Below are 21,449 nucleotides of genomic sequence, written 5' to 3'. Positions count from 1 at the left end.
ACAGCCTAATTTATATTTGGGCCCTCCCTTCCTGGCCCCCAGTGCACTGGTTTTGGTTTAGAGATGTATTTATCAAATTTAGTTTTATTATATCATAACAGTACTTGCACTCTGGTTTAAAAGCTCCAGTGCCATTAATTATATCAATTCACTGATGAACTCAGTGCTATTAATACTATTAGCACAGTAGCCCACCCCTCCCTATTTCCCAGTCCTGTTGCCCAGAGACTGTCACTTTCATCTTTTCTACCTGTATCTTTTGGTAATTAGGCTTGCTAATGTAGTTTTTTATCTCATACTCTATAAAGGTTTGTGCTTGTGGGATGCATTTGTCATCTAGCCTTTTAAGACCAATCTATATCCAATGAAGTAGGACATAAATAAGCTTGGTCTCTAGAATATATAAACTTTACACAGAGAACCTTCTAATAAGAGCCTCTGAAAACCACAGACATGTATGCTAAATTATATTTAATATACTGGGAGAAAAAATACTAGGAGAAGGTCAGCTTCAACTCAAACAACCTTAATGGCTTTTGTCTTATTTATTGATTGGTTCTGAAAACTAATATGTGAAGATGGTAGTATTACATAGAACATAATTTTCCATTAAATTGCATTATAAACTCAGTGTTACATTCCTAAAGAAAAAATTCTAGTCTAAAAATCTTGAAAATCCCACTTACTCTTAATATTTACTAACAGACATAATGTTGACGAGAGGACAGTCAATTCATTTGATGCCTTTAGAAGTAGTCACATTAAAGTCATCCATAAATAGTTTTGGTTTTTTTTGTTTGTTTGGGTTTTTTGGGGTTTTTTGGATCTTCTCAGAAACTCCTGGGACTTAACTAACAACAGTTGACTATATCAGATGCAATCAACAGTTGACCAATCAAAGCTCTAGCTGGAAGAGCTACTTGCAAATGATCTGTCAAACAGAACTTAGTTCACTAATGCCCTCATGATATATAAAGTAAGGAAAAGGCTTTCATCTAAATAGGATAATATAAGGGTGAGCTTTCTCTTAGGCAAGGGAAGAATTCAGATCATTTAGCTTGTATTTCTTAATCCTGAAGTGGAACTCAACCAAGATCTAGTTGTAATTCAGGCTGAACAATTAAGTTGTGAGTTGGATTTTTTTTAAAAAGCATTAGAACATCTAGCTATTTTCAGTCCCTTAAAAAAACTGGACTTTATATAATTAGTGTGGGAAAAGACTGTTTCATAAGGGAGCTATTGCAGATTATAAAGCTTTTGACTGGTTATTTGTAAGTGAATGGGGCCAATTTTATACAATAAGCTTAACATGTGGTGCTTAGGTTATAATTATTTAACTTTTGGCACTAATATGTTAAGGTATCTACCCTGAGTAATTAAAAGTAAATATAAATGTGTTAGTAGCTTTTGCTGCCTTGTAAAAAAGGAAAATTCTCTTGACTAAGATTCTGTGGTGAAAAATTATGACTTTTTCGTTTTGTGATTGGTCGATAATTTTCTTAGAAACAATTTCATGCTCTGGATAGGTCAGTCAGCATGTCTTTATGTTGATTTTAGACTATACTTGTTTGTAAGGCAGTTCAGAAACCTTGGTCTGTCTTGGTAATAGAAGTCTAAAACACATGTCCTTTGACAGAAAGCCAATAGTATGATTTTGTATTCAAAGTACCAATTTTTAAAGAAAAAATTGAAGAATAGAAAAATTTTACTTTGAAAATGACCTGCTGTATGAATAATAATAAATCGAGTGAAGCTGTAATATAAATTCTAAAGAACTTTCAGAACTTAGGAAAACGATGTGTTGTGTTTTTTTCCTTCAGCCTTCAAAAAATCCTTCAAAATCCTTTTCCTAAACATTTATTGGCTAGGCCTAACATAAATAGTGTGTTTTATTTAAAATGGGAGTGCATTGGCTCTACTGTGAAAAAGTTTATGGTAGTTTCATATGTTTATCTTTGAGGTCACTTGCTGTGGCAGTGCTGTTTGGTGAGCTGGCACTTCTATAAAGCAAGAATTTAAGGTATAAGGTTATATTGTTAAAGCATAAATAACAATAAAAAAATTCCTCTATTTGACATTGACAGATAAAAAGTAAGCACTTTTTTTTAATTTGCTGCGATCTAACTATATGAACTTATCGTTATACCATACTACAAAATCTTTAACTGAAGCTCACATGGACTTGCTGCGTTTTGAAGGATAATCCAGTTTTCAGATATGGCACTAGAATGATAGTAATACTATAATTATTTACTGAAATTTAAAAAAACATTTGAGAGTATAGTTTTCTATTTGTCTAAATGAGTTTTCCAAGATTTTTGGCTTCAATTTTCTTTTCTCTTTTTAGTGTTGTTTTTTTTATCATTTCTGCCACATGTTAATTGAGTTAGAACAAAATAGTCCAATCATTTATTAAACTAATATTTACTGATAGATACAGGCTCTTTCTATTCCTTCCTTTAGTTCATACTTACCAGAAGTTTCTTTTTAAGTACTGTTTTCATCTAAAATCTATAATGACTTTCTATTTCCAATCAGGTCCAATTTAAATTCTGCCTGCTGGTTCCCTCATACAATATTATTTTACACTACTTCCCAATATACACTCTTCAGATTGGGTAGATTCAGCATATCTGCAATGACCTCCCTTTTTACTTTACTTATTTTAAAGGCTTTGACTTATTCATTAAATCCTCATTCTTTGCCACTTAGCTTAAGCCCATGTCCTTCATGATCCTCATTAATTGGTTTCTCTTTCCATTTCTTTAGAGTCACAGATATGTTCTTAGGAGGCTGGAAGTTTTCTATATTTTTTAATTTTTAGTGTACATTTTGAATATAAAGTTATATAAGAGTATTAATCTTTATCATTTTAAAAGCTAACTTAGAGAATTGCTGTGTGAACTTAGTACTTCCATTTAGCATTTACTATCATATTTATAATTGTGCTCATGCCAGCTGAAGCCAAATGATATCCATGTTCCATACAAATAAAGATTTCACTGTGTTTGACACATGCTGTGAACGAGTTGGGTTACTGGGTGATACTGGAAAGTTAAGAGGCACCCTGAAGTTGTAAAAGCCTATGCCATTTAAACAGATTTATTGAATCCTATTTTTATCTATAGGGGCAAAAGAATCACTAACAGTATAATAGTTTCCATGCAAGGAAAACTGTTTCTAGTTCCAGTTTTAGTAGTTATCAGATTAGATATCTATTTGATTAAAATTTCTGTTAACAATGTTACATTATTAACTTTCACATGAACAAGATGGTTTTATGAAATTATTGGCTGATAATTTAAATTGTCATTTTTGGATTGCACTTTCAGAATTTTGGTTAATTATGAGTCCTTATTATCCTGAACCTGTTTTATGTAATTGTGAACATGTATTCTTCACATTGCTAGTTTTAAAGTGAAAATATAGAAACGTTAAATATAGGACTGGATCCAAGGCTACAGCTTTATACAGTTAACCAAATGTCAGCAATTTAGTTTTAGCAAACTTTAATAATGTTCATTTGAATTTTGTTTTTTTATATTTGTTTTTATTTTGTTTAAAAATTCATTTTGATATAAAGTTAAGGGCTGTAAGTATAAGACATTTATACTAGTTTTGTGTTTGTAGATATTTAAGTAACATAACAAAACTAAGTGTTTACTGAGGGTTCCTGACATTTTTTGTTCCACTAAACAGAACCCATGCAGCAGTTTGAGAACCACTGGTCTAAGTCATATTGAGTAGTGCTTAATTCTTACCAAGCTTAATTTGAACTTAAAATTCTTGGGGTTTTGGTGAAGAAAAATAAGTTCACAAAATAAGTCATAGAACTGCTGAGATGATTTAAACCTTTAATTTTCACAAAGCACCAATAGGCAGGCTGAGTGTAATAGAGGACCAGAATGCCTAGAGGCTTGATTCCCCACGAACTAGCCATGTGACTTCATAAATTGTTTATTTTATGCTAGTTTTAGTCTGACTTTATTCTTTAGAGCTAAGACCCTTTAAACATCTTTATTTTTACTTGCCTGGGAAATGTTAAAGTCTAAGATTGAGTGTGGTACTAATTCACTATAATTGGCATGTGAAACAAGCTTGTGCCTGCCTTAGAATTGGGATATAAATTTTTGTTATCAAAAGATGATTTATTCTTTTTTAAATACTTATATAATTTATGTATTTTGGATTTTGTTTTGATTTAACTAGCAAATATATGGTTTCTTACGTTTGGGCATTTTGAATTCTTTGTCTCAGTGAATTGTACAATTTAATTTACATCATTGAAGTATTTTACGTTCATCCCTTACTTGAAAAACTTGTGTGTAGCAACTTCAGAGCTTGCCCTCTTTTCTAACTCATCTTTTATTACACCTTTCCCAACATTTAAAAGTTATTAATTTGAATGTGGGTGGTTATGTAAATCTATGGAGCACATTTCTCATTGAGTATAGTAAGATTCAACAAATTATTCCTCACAATCAGAAAGCTAGCGAATTTGTTACCAGTTTTTTTTGAAAACCTTTAATACTCAAGTGTCTATAGGTGTTAAAATTTTAACAATTTTTGTTGATACTAGAATATGTAAATATGCAGAAAGAAAAGCTTAAAATGTTGTCTTTTTCACCATTGATTTTTTTTGTTTGGAGGAGGAGTACGGGGAATGAATAGGAATAAAAAGGGAATAGTTTTGAAAAATATAATAACTACCTAAAATTATAATTTTGCTCATCGCCTAGCTTTCACCACTCCCAAGTTTATCCCTATTATTAACAGATAACAATCAACATATATCAATTTATAGGATTTCTCATATGCATACATATTTAGGCCTTTATTGTAACAATCTAATATAATAAAGCACTTCAAGAGACCTAAATCTGTGGTACCTAAAACAATCGGAAATAAAAGGTAAAAACCACTATTCATAAAGATTATGCTGGTAACTATTTAATTATTATCTTGGGTATACTGAGATTATATGAATAATAGGATAGTCTGTAGTGACCTCTGTTAACAGGCGCCAGGTTTTTTAGACGAAAAACCATAGACAAAAGTCCTCTCATACACACCCAGACCTTTAGTGCACGTGAAATACTATTTTTAATACTTAAGAAATTTAACTTACAGTTAAAAATCACATAATGACTACCCTTGCTTTATCTTGTCAAGCTTTCCAGTGTCTAGATTGAATTTTTATACTTATTGGGGTGCACTGCATCCCTATAAAGGTTCATCATAGTAGTCGCCAGCAGCTTCCCTATCTGATATACAGGGAAACAACCAAAACAGAAAGGTTTGCTTATAGTAGCAGCAATAATAGCTAACTATTATTCTATACTAAGTATGGAACTACATAGTGCCATATTTGTATTTCCTCCACACTGTGAGGTGTAGATACTATTTTGTCTTTTTTTTTTTTCTCTCTATTTCATTTTTACAGATGAGGACATTGAGATTTAAAATACTAAGTATTTTGACTAAAGTCTCTGACTCTAGGGCTCACACACCTATAGTCTCTATGTTAGTTATCCTGCCTCTTTGAGATAGCGTAATGATATTAGTTCAAAGCCCTCTACAATACAGCTCACTTAAAATACAACCTTAATGTCATTGAAATATGTTGATGACTGGGAAAGGAAGCCCCTTTGCATTCTGCCTCAAAAATATGTATGCTGAATAAATTGGAGAGAAGATCCAGACTTTTGAGTTCTTGAAAAGCCTAAACACTGAAATAGTTTGTTTTACTGAAAACCATTTTATTTTTCTGGCTGCTAGTATTCTGCTCTTCTCATTCTAAATTTTTTCAAGGTCTCTGTGGAACACCTTTGCCTTAAAATTCCTTACTTTTCCTCCACTATCTTCACCGTTCCTTCATTTTAACAACTCACTCCTGTGGCCATAGCTTGGATTATGCCCTTCTGAACTTCATTTTAAACTATAGTGGTCATTCTCTCTAACTTTAATTTCCACCTTTCTTCCTTTCTCTTGCCTCTTAATCTTCTTAGACCTCATCAAGACTTCTGGTCTTTTTATCAGTCTTCCCATTTTCTCAGTTTTTTCTGTTCTCTTTTGACCTCATACAACCCCAGTTCTATTTCTAGAACTACTCTCACTGCATCCTTATCCAACTGTTCCCTGTCTCTTTGTTTCTTTTGCCCTGCAAATGCCCTACACACTCCCTTGCCCCATAGACTCTTGATCCCATAATCTTAACACCAAGTTAAAGAGTATATTTTGCATTTGTGGCACAATTGATTTTTATTCCTCAGCAAGGCCCAATAGTATATATTCTACTTTATCATGAAAATAGAGGTTTATAGCCTCCTGTGGTTTTTTTTCTTTGCTTCACTGAATTCTTCAGGATCTCCTTCCTCTTTATTCCTTAGTTTCTAAGTAGAATTAGAATTAGAAAATAAAAATTAGGAAAACACTTTGAATTCCATCACTTAATATATTATCAGCCTCCTATTATGATTAAAAACAGCACATCAACAACATATAAATTCTGGTGGTTTCTGTTACTTATTTAAATAAAGCAAAAATCCTTACTCACAGATGTTTTTAGCTTACTTTAGAAATTTGAGGACCAGTGAAGCATGAGGTAACTCAAATGAATATTTAGTAACATTCACTTTGAGAAGCCAGCAGCTTAGTTAGTGAGCCAACTAACCATTCTGCTAGAATCTTTGGTTTGGAAAATAGCATAGGTAGAAATACGTTCATGAGGGGAAAAAAAGGACATTTTTATCCTCTTAATTTTCATTCTGTCTTAAATCACTTTTTATATATGAAATGTTATAATTATCTTAAGTACTAAGGGAATGCCTACAGATTATTTATTATCAAGATGTTTTCATTTTGGATAGTGCTATCCAAAAAGATTGGACATTTAAAACATGTGAACTCCTACACAACAAAGTGGGAGAAATAATGATATTTATATGTTAATTCCATGAGGCCCTACATTTAACTCTATTCCCTCTGGCCATATACCAGGTGGAATAAAGCAAGGACTCCACTATTAAAAATATCAAATCAGATAGTTCCAGCTGGGGTTTTCTAATCATTTAAAAGGCAAAATATGAGGTCACTTTTAATATCTTAAGTAGATAACTATCTTAGCATTTATTTTAGATATTAAATCTGAGGTTATCTTTACCTTATTGAATAGAATGTACCAATAGCAGTTTCTAGCTTTTGAGTATTTTCCATAAGAGCAACATTGGAGCCTAATATGGAGTCAGTTGTTTTTCCCAAATCTCTTTCCTAGGAATATCCGATTCATCAGTGCACTAATCTGAAGAGTTGACTTAGCAATTGGATTTAAGTGACACAGGACTCTTCAACACATTTTTTTTAATCAATTTGTCGAAAAGATCAATTTTCTCATGGTCGAATGCATATAAAAATGAAGTATCCACATAAGTTACATAGGAAGGTTGACACATTTCATTCCCTAGAGATATTTAAGAACAGGTCCTTAATTGTGTATTGAAAATGGTTTGAGGTCCTTAAATGGAATTTGTCTAGAAACAGGAAGGTGGGATACATATCGAAGCCTGTGTTTCTGGATTCCCCATCTTATGTTGACATTAATTTTCTAATATTTAGTGGCTGGTGTTTAAGTTCAGGCAAGAAGTCATCCCTTTTCTTTTTTTTTTTTTTAATTATTTTTATTTAGGGCCATTTTAAAGTAATGAACAGAGTTAGTTATGTTAGTCTGTGTTAGTTATGGCTGAATCTTGTAAAGACAAATTTTTTTGAAGGCACCCCTGGAAGCCTTTTTGTACTGACTGCTACTAAGGTCTACAGTGAATATAAATGCAAGTTTTTGCAGTTTAAAGCTAACGTTATGGTGACTACTTTAAAGGGCTGCAGTTAATTTAAATAACAGTTGTTAAAATTAAAGATTACAGTTGTTAAAATTAAAGATTACATTTTGCTATTTGCTCTTATGTTACACCCCTCCCTCCCAGCATAGAGATGTTTGGATTCTTTAAAAGAAAAAAGGCTTTTTCAGACTATTATTTGTATACATATGAATTTTGTTATATTTTTCTTCATATTAGTCATTGTGGTTAAGTGATTTATTGGCAGCTGATGAGTCACAAGTATGTTTCTCATTTTCTAATGAGTCACCTAGCTGCCTACAAGTTTATTTATTTTCTTTCTTTTTTAGATCTTTCACCTAAAAGTAGGTATTTTACTTATTTGAGAGGTTAAAATTTCAGTTTGCTACATTAACTTTTAAAACTATAAGATTCTAGGTAGAGACTTGAACCGTAAGAGATTAATACAAAAGTTAGCTGGAGTTTATCACATAGCAGATAAACAGGGAGTCCAAGATAGATTTTCATAATATATGTTTGCCATTTCTATTACTCTACCTGCCCAGGAACTCTGCTCTCTCCCAATTGTCACTCTTGCATTTTTCTTCCTTCTTTCTTTTTTTCACCTCACTCTGCAGCCTCCAGTTACCACCTGAGAGTTTTAATTGATAGTTTTACATGGGAAATTACCTTTGGCCAGTTTAGTTGCCATGGTGCTGACATCACTTTCCAAGACTTGAAAGTTAAATCATATCCTTTTCCACAAATATATTGTGATACATTCTATCAGTACAAGAATGTACACAAAAGTGAAACTGGTACATTTTGTATGGGAACTACCTTTTTAGATTACACCCTTTCTTTCTTGGTTACATACTAGAAATCAAAAAATCAGTTGGTGAGTTTAATAAGCTACTTCATAAATTTTATATTTCAGAATTTGAGTGTCTTTTGTTCAGAATTCAAGTTTGTTTTAGAATTAAACTGCCCAGAAAATGTGTTTATTCTACTCTTAGTGTATATTAAGCTTCATATAGATGTTCTTAAATGAGATTACACAATCCAATAGGCTATCTGCCATAAATCCAGTCAATGACAGTGTGTACTCAAACTGTGAGCAGTGAGGATTTAATTGCAGCAACCTAATATCCTCTTATTACCTTGAAATCTTTTCAGTTGACCTTCGTCTATTATTTAGTTCCATTACATACCAGTAATTGCATTTATTGAAGCCAGTGTTTCTTGTTTTAGGAAATGCTGATCTTAGTAAATTTCAACTATAGGGAGGGAAATGTTCTTTAATAAATAATTGAAAGACTTTTCCTACTTTTCACAATTCAGTGCTGGTCCTGTTGCCTTTTACGTCCAGAGTATTTTATAAATGGTAACTAAATTACGGCATCTAGAAATCATCTTTTCAAGAAATCTCAGAAGGTATGCTACATAATAGCTTATTGTAAGTAGGTTAAATAGACTGGCTTTATCTCAAGTGGCTTACTCTATTAAAGAAGACTTTAATATATTCAGCTTTACTGTTGAAACACCAAATGAGTTCTGACACCTCTGATGAGATGATTAAAGTTGGGAATTTTTTCTTTTGACAGCATCAACAAAGAGAGCATCATAGATGTAGAAGGTGTTGTGAGAAAAGTGAATCAGAAAATTGGAAGCTGTACGCAGCAAGATGTAGAGCTACATGTTCAAAAGGTAACTTTTTTCAAAATATAAAATTGTGTATAAAAATAGTTTTCAGTAGTTCTTATAACTATACGTTAAATCTGTTCTTAATAATTAGAGTTGCTATAAAATATTGAGATTTATATTACCAAATCAATTAGCTTTTGTTATATAACAAACCACCTCAATACTTAGTGACTTCAAACAACAAACATTTATTTATTTGCTCACTATTCTGTGCTTTGGGCATATAGGGTTGGCCCATCTGGAATGGCTCATCTGTTCCATGTGTCATTGACTAGGCTCACTGGTATTTCTTGGACATCTTTTCCAGTGGCCTCTCTTCATCCAGCAGGCCAGCCCAGGCTTGTTGACATGGTGCCAGATTGGTTCCAAAAGCAAGAGAGGGAAGCCTTAGTGTGCAAAAACTTTTCAAGCTTCTCTTGTGTCGCATTTGCTAAATATTCCATTGGTCAAAGCAAGTCACATGGCAAAATTCAAATTTGACAGGTGGAAAAGTAGATTCTACCTCTTAATGGGAGGAGAGGCAGCATCACTGGAAAAGGACATGTATACAGGAGGAAGAGGAATTATTGCAGCCATTTTTGCAATCTACTACAGTCACGTAGGGAAAAATATGAAACACATCAAAAAAGCTTTATTCAATATCATGAAACTATTTTACTGTGAACTTTCTTATAATGATTTACTTCTAAATGTTGATTAATTATACTAATTCTTAATCATTGTATTTCCTTATAATCATTTTATTTCTGATATTTTACAGTTTTAAAAAAAATCAAAAGAAACAGTATTGGTCTTGTATTCCAACAATAACTTCTTTTCATACAAGATTTATCCCACATCTATTTTCTTCTCAGACATAAAAACTAGAAGTGCTCATTTTCATTGACTTTCAAAATACTGTAAGCGAATTCACATATATTTAGTACTATTGAAATGACCCTACAGTTTTGAACCTGCAGTTCTCAGATCCAAGCCTAGTTTGTATCACAAAATGCATCATTAAATTTCTCTTAAGCAGTCTGCCTGATTGCTCTATCTTACATATGCTTACATACATGCACACACACCCTGTGAGCATATGTAGGATAGAGCAGTCAGGCAGACTGACAGACAGATGCAGAAAGATAGACTCATATGTGCATGCTTATTTGGGAGTAAGGTTATTTAACTGGAATTGTCATAGAACTCTTCAAGAGTTAGAATATCTTGTATTTTTTACTGACCTAACTTGCCAAATTACTTTGTTCTCTTTGTGCAAATTTCATTTTAAACCAACTCCACCAGGAAAGTCTGTAACCTGGTAAACACAAACTAACCTAAGGATATGTTGACCAAGAAAAACAACCCCCTGTCTTACAAGCAGCATATCTTTTTCAAAATTTTAGTGAATAGAGCAAATAAATGTACTTCTAAAATATTCTAATTATCTAGCATTTAATATAACATTAATAAATGTTAATAATAAATATAAAGCCTAAAGACATTACAGACCAATTTTGCCTCAGTAAAAATAATTGTAAAGCATCTCACAAACAATAAATATTGTATACTAAATAGAATCTTATAATAAGCAGTGACTCTCTTATAATAAGCAATGACTCTCTATATTTATTTATTTATTCAGTCAGCAGTTACTGAGTATATACATTGTGCTAAGCACTATGTGATGTTCTGGGGATCAAAGTGCTCACAACCTAATGAAGGAGATGATGAATTTGTACTAGTTATAAAAACAAAAGAGGTAGTTTCCCAGTTCTCCAACTTTGCTTTGGAGATCGAGTTTCCGTTAACTGACCAAAGCGAGAAACACTACAACTTGGATGTAGGGGGTGGTGACCAATAAATCTGTTTTACTATGAGGAGGACTCATAGTCAAATAGTATCCTAGTACTTATAGTAAAAGTATCCTCCTGATACTTTTTCTTTATGACCTAACTGCTTTATTGTACAAAAAGGCGCAATTAGTGTGAGTGAATATTGAGGGATTTTAACACCAAAAAAGAATACCCTCTATGGCAGCTCCCACCCAGGAGAGCAGCAGAAAATGAGGTATAATATGTTTGATGAAAGAAGACAATGAAGGGATGTTTGGAAAAAGAATGAGAAAAGGAAGAAGTACAGCTGAGTTGGGCTGACTTTGGTTCTAGTGGTAGAAAAAGCTAAATGCTGCTAACAGTAAACCAATTTGTTAATGACCCCTTGAACCTTCAAATGAACGATGTTCTTATATTCATTACCACAAAACTCATTTTACAGAGTAGAATATTGAAGCTCTGAGGTTAAGTGATTTGTCTAACAATAGCTTTTATGTGACAAAGTGAGGCCTTAAACCCAGACTCCTCAACTCCAGTTATTACTTATTTATTCTCATTTGACTATTTCACCAACCCAGGGAGGTAGACAAGAAATATTATCCCTGTGTTATAGGTGAAAAAAAATATGTACCATCTTGTTTGATTTTAGCAAGTAGTTTCAGTTAAAAAGGTATGCAAACATTGCTTCATATTTAAGTCAACTGTAGTTTTTTTAAACAAGAGATAACAGGTTTTGCGTGTTTTGTGATATTTTTGGTAATCTCTCACTTTCAGATTTATGTGATCAGTTTGGCTGAACCCCGTTTGCCCTTGCAGTTGGATGATGCTGTTCGGCCTGAGGTGGAAGGAGAAGAGGTACAAATTATACTTTTGAAATACTATGCTTCCTCTGTATGTTCGGTTTGCAAAACATTGAAAACTTGATGCCCTGCTTTTATATGAAGGGTACCTATTGATTTGAGCTTTATTTTTATTTAAATGTACTCTTACATCAACTATTCTCAAACTTTTTGGTCTACAAATTCCTTTACACTCTTAAAAATAATTGACCCACAAGCTTTTGTTTTTATAGGTATATCTATCAATATTTTACAGTATTCGAAGTTAAAATAAAAATGTTAATATTTATTAAAAGTAACAATATTATAAATATATCTATAAATCTTTGTAATGTCTGGCTTAATAGACAACAGTTATATTCTCATATCTGCCTCTGCATTCATTCTGTTATGATAGCACACATCATGAAGCCTTTGGAAGACTCCTCAGTATAGTCAGGAGAAAATGAGAATAAAAAGGTATTATGAAGAACAGATTTGACTTCATGCACTGCCTGAAAGTGTCTCACTGATGCCCGGAACATACAATGAGAACTACTACTCTATCAGCTTTTATCTGTTCCTTCAGTCTTTTACTAGCTGATAAAATCCAGGAATCAATAAAAGTGCAGATGGTTAATTCTTCTGATGCTCCAATAATGAGGCGAGGCTTTTGGAGATGGAGAGTGGGAGGTGGAAAGAAAGCATTACTCCCTGTTCATTCTCATTTCTCTTCTTTCCATCTCTCTCTCTCTTTTAACAGTAATGTCTCTCTAGCCCTGCTTCTTGTTCCTCGAATCCCTCATTTTTGGGTTTAATATTAATGCACATAAACACACCTATTGTCACTTAAAAGTAAACATAGCTCCTAAAAAGCTATGTTTTTCGTGTTCTGAAAAAAAATTAGTAAAATCTTTTTTCATCTTTTTTTTAGGAAGGAAGAGCTACTGTTAACCAGGATACAAGATTAGACAACAGAGTCATTGATCTTAGGGTAGGCCTCATTTATTTATTAAGTGACCTGGTTATGCCAAAATCAAGGAGGGCAAGGATAACATACCTGTCTTGGGTTTATAGAACTAATTGACATTTGCACATAGGTAAGTATGATAATACGAGAAACAACTTTCCGACTGACCTTTCCCCTAAAAAGAATTGCTATCAGTAAAGACAGTTGAGTAATAGTTCACAGAATATTGACTTGCTTCGCTTTAAAATGAGAAAGGAACATGAATCCAGAAAGTGGACTTGCTTCCAGGTGATACCTGTTTTAGACAAGGTAGTCAGCAAATGGAAACATAACCATTAATATCCCTACAAAATTCTGAAAGAAATTATATGCACATTTAGAACAACTGGGTGAAGATTAGTAATTAATGCCTCAATCCTTTGAATTCGATCTGAACACAGAATTAACAATAAAGAAGTAGTTGGCCCTGGAGGTTTATATAGTAATCTCACAGGTCTTCTCTTTCCCTTTCTGGCTTGGTTGCAAGTGAAAGAGTTCAGTGGTTTCATCATTGTAGTAAAACCAAAGTCATCTTTCTTTCTTAATGTTTTGACCACATCTTCCTCCTTTACGTAACATATTTTACCTAAAACTTAAAGTCTTTGTCACCTTATGAGTTCTTTCCAACTTTTCTGTAATCATACAGGTCTGCCTTTTCATATATACGCATATGTTTCCCCTGATTATTTGCTTTTTGTCTGCTGGTACCTTTTCCATATTAATTTGTAGTATATAGAAAAGGCTAGCAATCAAAAGTCCTCTTGGTACTCCTTAGAAACCTAAACCTCAGGGTTCATAATTTTGGCCACAGCAATTAGACATCATGCTATATTTGTCTGTGCTGTTTGTTCACACAAGTTATTGGTTATGCTTCTAGAATTTGGCCCAAAAAGTATTTTTCTTTGGCCCACATCATTTTTTTTTTTAATTTAAATTCCTTGCCACCATTGAAAAAAAAGGGAGGGGAGGGTACATTAGATAGACATGGCTTTCTTTAAAAAGGTTGGAGATGAATCTGGCAATTTTGGGGCCACATGGCAACATCAGCTAGCGCTCTAGATGGGGCATTATGTCCTTTAAACCTTACAAATTGATTTAATTGTATTCTGTTATTTTATAGACATCAACTAGTCAGGCAGTCTTTCGTCTCCAGTCTGGCATCTGCCATCTTTTCCGAGAAACTTTAATTAACAAGGGTTTTGTGGAGATCCAGACTCCTAAAATTATCTCAGGTATGCTTTAAGATATTTCTCTTGTTCTTAAGTTGATTAATGTTAGCTTTTTATTTTATTTTTTTTTTTAATTTGAGAATCCTAAATATCCCTTAAGGTTTATTGCTATGAGACTATTTATTTTGAAGACTATGCTGTATAGCAGCAGTCGCATATCACTAATGTCCCCTTATTTCAGGAATCATTATGTGATAAGAATTATAAAATGAAGCAGTAACACACAAAACAAAATTGTTGTTATATAAGTTGCACCAGAAACTTTCATTGTGTAGGTTTCTTTCTAAATTGGTATTATAATTTTGTTTCGTATAAACTGCATTGTAAAATTAATACTAAATATTACAGATGGTAAAAATCTTAATTCTCATTCTTATATGAGAACCTTATCTAAATCATTTTACCTTTTTTAGAGTTGCTTAAATAACACTAAAATGTGTTATAAATGTCATTTAGTTATAAATAAAAAATGGAACATTGCATTCTTGATAATTAGAAAAATTATTAAGAATTTCTTTTTTCTTTTTAAAAATAATTCACAATTAAGTAGCTTTAATAGATTTGAAATCAATGCAGAAAGGAAGCATATATATCCAAAGAAGTAAAATGAAGGTCTAGCAAATCTCTCCTAAATATAAACTGTTGAGAATCAGATATAGGAATTATATAGACTATGGTTTCTCTGCAATTCTTGATTTTCCAGGTTGTTGTTGTTGTTGTTGTTGTTTAGTGAAGTACTTGAATCAAAAGTATAAACTTGTTTTTAACAAGTTTGCATTGATAAGCTTATAATTGATTATAACAACATAAATGTTTATGTTTCAGCTGCCAGTGAAGGGGGAGCCAATGTATTTACTGTGTCGTATTTTAAAAATAATGCATATCTGGCTCAGTCCCCCCAGCTGTACAAGCAAATGTGTATTTGTGCTGATTTTGAGAAGGTTTTCTGTATTGGACCAGGTAAGGTTTTGGCAGTTATAGTTCTCTCAAAATTCATTAATTGGACCATAGTTAGGGTTTTAGAAACACATTTTACATAGAGACAGTTTTAAAGCTTAAATTCTTTTATATGTTGACTACATATAAACACTAGACTTTGAGGTAAAAATGATAATATGCTTCGGTAAACATTTCAAAAAATATGTATGCTCAATAGTTCTTTAAACAGTTGAGCATCATTTATGTGACTAGAATATAAGTATTATATATTCTTACAGAAGAATGCCGAAGAAAACTTTTATCTTGAGAATATCTTATTTTTAAAATATGTGCTTTGAAAATATATACCCTCTAAAGTATATCTAAATATATTATTTATTATACTTAAGTATAATTAGAACAGAATTAGTTCTTATTTGGACTGTCCTTTCAACTCTCCATCAATATTAATGAACAACTGTTGCAGTCTTCCAAATAATATATTTTGTCGTCCTTGATAATTCCTTACTTCTGTTGTAAATTTATAAATGTGCCTCTGTATATTTTGCTACTAGTTTTATTCCAAAGCTGTTCTTTTTACTCTTACTATTTGTACTGTTCTTAATGTTGATAATATGCTAAAGACCATTAGAAATTACTAACCAATGCCTGATTTAATAGATTATATTAACATGGTTTTTAAGATATATTTGCTTAAAAGTCGAGCACAGACACATAATCATGTAGCAAATTCTTTTATGAAGATAATTATAAGCAAAGACCAGCTTTACTTCATCCTTTAAAACTTACCAGTTATTTCATATATGTAAGTTTTTTGATAGCTTAGTAAAAATTAAATACCTGCTCATAGAGACACTGGCAAGATCATTAAATGTCTTAATTTTCTGAATATATTAAATAATTATTCGTTGAACACCTACTGCATGTATAGCTTTGCACTAGGTACCTTGTACATAAAAGAAGAATCAACCAGTACTTCTCAAATATTAATGTGCACAAAAATCACCTGGGGATCTTGTTAAAATGCAAAGTCTGACCAGTAGGTCTGGGGTGAGGCTTGAGATTCTGCAGTTCTCTCAAGCTCCCAGGTACTGCTTGCTGATGCTGCTTATTTGCAGACCATGCTTTGAGTGACAAGAAATAGACATTATATCTGCTCCCAGGACAGAATAAGACATGTATACACATAACAGTTACAGGGAGTAGTCAACTGATTTTCACAGCAAATAATCAGATTGTGCTATACAGTCAGCAGATTGATGTTAATTATGTGTTATAGGTAGTGTAAAAAGAGGGAGAAAATGGAGTTCGCTAGAGTCACATAAAAGAAAATGCAACTGAAATGAGCTTTAAGGGCAGAGTAGGAGATAAAGGCAATAGAGATGGCATTCTAGTCAAAAGAAACAGGATGAGTAAAGAACATGGAAGAAAATAAAAATAAGACTAGTTAGTATTAAGAAAAATGGGAAATAAGGGTAGGCTTAAATTATGAGAGCATGAAGCTTTTAGACTTTGTCATTTTATGTCTTATTACAGTAGTCATTTGGGAACCATTGTAATTTACTGAGCGAGCATGTGTTATAGAAATATTAATATGAAAAATGTAGCAGAACTAGAGTCAGGACAACTGGGAAGGAAGAAAATGTGACAATAGTGGATAGTGATGATAAGAGCTGGACTGAGGCTGAAATATGTATAATGTTACTTTGTTTATACAGATTTCATTTAGCTTATACGGATTTCATTTAGCTTGAGTCAAGTTTTAATAAAATTGAGAACTCACTATATTAAATCTATTTTTAATTATTGAGCAGGCTCATGAGATCCTGCATTCTCTCATGGTTCTCATGAGTCTCATTTATTAATTTACATTTGTTACAGCTTTTACTACATGACTGTAGGAATTTGTAATGAACTTGCCATCCAAGAGAATGCTGAAACAAATGGCTTATCAAAGGTCTTTCCAACCCTATAAAAATAATGAAAATAGTACCATTTGAGTACTAGTAAATAGAATTGTGTATTTAAATCCCAATTTCTCCAAAATTTAAAACACCATTTACTATGTATTTCTTTTGTTAATGTTACAGTATTCAGAGCTGAAGACTCTAATACCCACAGACATCTAACTGAATTTGTTGGTTTGGACATTGAAATGGCTTTTAATTACCATTACCATGAGGTTGTGGAAGAAATTGCTGACACCTTAGTACAGATATTCAAAGGACTTCAAGAAAGGTAAAATATATATATATTTCATATCTCTAAATGGACTTAAGAATCAGTTTGAGTTCTTCAAAATAAAGTAATTCTTGAGTTGAAACATGTAAACTAAGTTTTTATTGAACTTATACGTACATATAAAGACTTGATAGTTAGATAATCAGTTAATTAGTGAAAAAAAGTCCAAACTCAAAATACTGTTCTGTATCCAGGTCAATTGGGACTTCAGCTAGTTAACCTCATTTTGGTAGGGAAGTTTACCAGATTGTGAACAGCCTACCTATATTCATATTTTCCTTTATACTGACGACCTGAATTGCCCAAGAAATAGAGCCAATATCACTTTTATAGCAGTTTATTGTTTGGGAGTTAGTATGAGGTAGTGATTAAGAGCTTGGATTCAGCTAGATCCAGGTAGCCTAAATTCAAATCCAAGCTCTGCTACCTATCTGTGGGCCTTGTGCAAGTTATTTAACTGTGTCTCAGTTTCCTTTGCTATTATAAGTGAAGTGAAGGTAGTATTATTACTTTACCTCAGAGGTAAAGAAAGGTTCCTTTAGTACACTTGTTTCTAATCTTCACTGACTTTGTCTGTGTAAATTTAGCCTATGTCAGGAATGGTTAATTCTTAGATCAATTTATATTTCCATTGAGTGCCCAATAATGGTTAAAAACTAGTACACTAAAGGGACGTTTGACTTATTTGGGCCTGGTGAATTGAAAGCATTTACAGAACATTATTAGACATGTCCTTGATGTTCAGAAATTGAATTACGTAGAATCTTCAAGGTACACCCTCTAAACTGGCAAACATTTTCTCCCTTTTTAAAGGTCATTGAAAGTTTTTTACTTGTGAATGTTTAACAGAGAAAATAAGAAAAGAAAATGGAAAGCAAGTTAAGTAGAATCGAGTCGTTTTCCTTTCTTCATAGTTGTGACAGTACTTCAATATTAAGTAGGCTATAAGAGACTTATCTAGTGCTTTGATAACTGACAAAGTACTGTATTTGAAATTTTTATTTGAAGACCACCGATTTAACTATTAATTGATATATTTGAATATGCTTCATTGATACCTAAAAAGAGTGTAAAAATGTTATGAATCCATTTGCTCCATTGCAGGTCTAATGAGTAATTTAAAGAACACAGAAATTAATTATTGATCTTAACAAATATTATAGCATATACACCAATATTTTCCAGGCATTCTCTACATTGCGTTGTACCTTTAATGACTAGTCAGTTGTACACAGCCTTTAAAAAAACATCTTTGTTCTCCGAAACATTTCAATACAGTTCATTTTAAGCAACTTTCATTCAGACATAATCTATAGTCCACCTAATATTTCCTTATAAAACAAGCTAACCTTTGAAACTACAATAAATAGAGCTTTTCTCATTTTTTCACATTTATAATTCATGAAAGTTTCTGAAGCCTGTTTATTTTAGGTGTTGATATCTTCTCTATTTAATATTGGAATATGAAATTGCCACTTTGGTTTTTGTAACAACAGACCAACCATGAATCGGGCCTTTGGGATTAATCATATCTCTACTAACAAATTAGAGACTCAGATACCATCATCACTGGACTTCTTCAGTAGACTTAAGGGGCAACTTGGAAATAAAAGCCTTCTTTCTGTATCTATAAGTCATTTAGGAATTTCAAGTTTTTGTGTCAGTTGTAAATTGGGTTACCTGGCTTGTCCCTTCATATTTTTCATTAATATTTATCTCATAGAAGAATACAAATGTATTTTAAGATATTGAGTCATATTTTTATATTACCATTGATAAACATAAATAAAGTTAATGTCCAAAACAAAGAAAAGCAATTTAAAAATCAATTATTGGGGTCATCTTAACTCATATCAAGATTTGAATAAATCAATGGCCAGCCTTTATTGCACCTATGAAAGTCTTTAAGACAAATCGGGAATTGATAGTATTTTAACTTCTACTCTTTTCATAGAATGTAAACATACTTTTTACTATTAATTATGGAAAATTTTAAAACATAAAAGTAGACTAATGAACCTCGTGTACTCATCACCCAATTTCAACCATTGTCATTCCATGACCAATTTTGTTTTATCCATTTCTACCACCCCCTATTATTTCAAAACAAATCTCAACTATCATTTCATCCATAAATATACTTTTTAATCTTAATAAAATATTATCCTCCAATTCCGTGTAGTAAACATTTGTCTTATGCCTATTGTTTAGAGGCTAGACACTATTCTAATTATTAAAATGGGAAATAATTTGGCACTCTCTTGAAAAAAACTTACAGTATAATGGGAATGGGGGGAGATAAGACAAGTATTCATTAATTTGGTCTTCCTTAATGATAACAAGAGTTATTAAAGAATTAAAAAGTCAAAATTTTTAATGCCTAATAAAATGGCTATTTTATGTTTCTAACAGTGTTAGCCGATATGAGATAAACTTTTAATCCATCAGCGCCACCATGGTGACAAACAATGTAAGACTGAAAGATGGTATTAAATATTTTAAATGTTTAAATTTCATTCTTTAACTTAAACAATTTCTTGATAACACTTTTTCTTGGTAGATACACTGATTCAAAGATGATTTTTTGTGACAAAGTATCTGGTAGGTACTCAATACCTACCAGATATTTTTTCTTCGTTGTTGGTGCTACTACTGACAAGCCTAAAGTCCCTGAGACAAATATGCACTGAGGCTGAATTTTACACAGCAAACTTTGCTCTAAAAGCATTTCCTTTTGAGTTACTCTGAATTTCAAATTGTTATCAGTGGAACACAAAACTAATAGTATATACAGTAGGCTCTTGGGTCCCTGTCAGCTGGCCACTTAGGAAGATATCTGGACAGCTAGGAGGCTCTGTGAGGCTGAGTAGTTCAGCTGGGAAGGAACTTAGCTGGCTATGGAGCTTCCACCCCTGAAACTCCCAGGTTACCCTTTCTTCATCTTCGCACACATAGTGACTACTGTGAAATGGTAAAAATGTTGTTTCTTTGTTAAAAGGAAAAAATGTGTAGTGTCAAGTGAGTGGAAGAGTAAAAGCTCTACGTGCTCCTTATTTTGCCAGTAATAGTAAAATTTTTTTAATCATTTTTATGTTTTGCCACAGTGACCTCTTGTGGAGAAAACATATATCTCACACATTTTTATTAACTAAATTATTATTCAAATAGGTTTCAAACTGAAATTCAGACGGTAAATAAACAATTCCCCTGTGAACCATTCAAATTTTTGGAGCCAACTTTAAGACTAGAGTATTGTGAAGCATTGGCTATGCTTAGAGAAGCTGGAATTGAAATGGGAGATGAAGAAGATCTGAGGTTTGTCTTTGTGATTTTTAAAACTTGAGTAATTAGGTTTAGGATATGAAAGAATAAATATATTCATGAGTGATTATTTTTTTCACCCAGCTGATAAACTTTAGTTTTATTAATTTTTTTGTATATGGTATGATGCTGTTTTATTTAATGTGTGATCTGAAATAAAATGTTATGATTTAATGTGGTTTGCCTGAGCTTCATTAGTTTTATTTATAAACGCTAATGTTTGTTTCCTCCTACCATATTTGTAATGCTTTAAGAATATAAGGACTTTTGCCTGTGATTTTATCATCTAATATATTACCTCTCTCAATCAGTGGTAGAGAAAGTAAACAGCAGTCTAAATCCGTCCCCATACAGGATTAAGCATAAAAATGTTAAGCTTTCCAAAAGTTACAAAAATCGTTGTTATTTAGGTGATATAAATTCAGATCATACAACTTATAATTTTGAAGCAAATTATGTAGTTTAATATAAATGTGAAATAACCGTCTAATATTTTATTCAAGAGATTGTAAAGTATTTAAGACATCACAACAATTTATATA

General features: G+C 32.2%; 1 protein-coding gene across 4 annotated transcripts in view; it reads left to right on the top strand.

Moving 5' to 3' along the window:
• Positions 1-21,449, top strand: part of DARS (aspartyl-tRNA synthetase) — a 46,290-nt gene that overhangs the window by 17,464 nt on the left and 7,377 nt on the right. For all 4 annotated transcript variants that reach the window (XM_025039362.1, XM_006921039.3, XM_025039361.1 and 1 more), the window contains 7 exons: positions 9,437-9,539; positions 12,125-12,205; positions 13,103-13,162; positions 14,298-14,409; positions 15,232-15,366; positions 17,436-17,583; positions 20,755-20,901. In XM_025039362.1, the coding sequence (XP_024895130.1) occupies positions 9,437-9,539; positions 12,125-12,205; positions 13,103-13,162; positions 14,298-14,409; positions 15,232-15,366; positions 17,436-17,583; positions 20,755-20,901 (786 nt within the window). The remainder of the gene's footprint in view (positions 1-9,436; positions 9,540-12,124; positions 12,206-13,102; positions 13,163-14,297; positions 14,410-15,231; positions 15,367-17,435; positions 17,584-20,754; positions 20,902-21,449) is intronic.

Source organism: Pteropus alecto, unplaced genomic scaffold, assembly GCF_000325575.1.
Source record: "Pteropus alecto unplaced genomic scaffold, ASM32557v1 scaffold3, whole genome shotgun sequence".
NCBI classification, from domain to species: domain Eukaryota; kingdom Metazoa; phylum Chordata; class Mammalia; order Chiroptera; family Pteropodidae; genus Pteropus; species Pteropus alecto.
The sequence above is the reverse complement of the archived record's forward strand: the minus strand, read 5'-3'. Positions and strand labels throughout refer to the sequence as shown.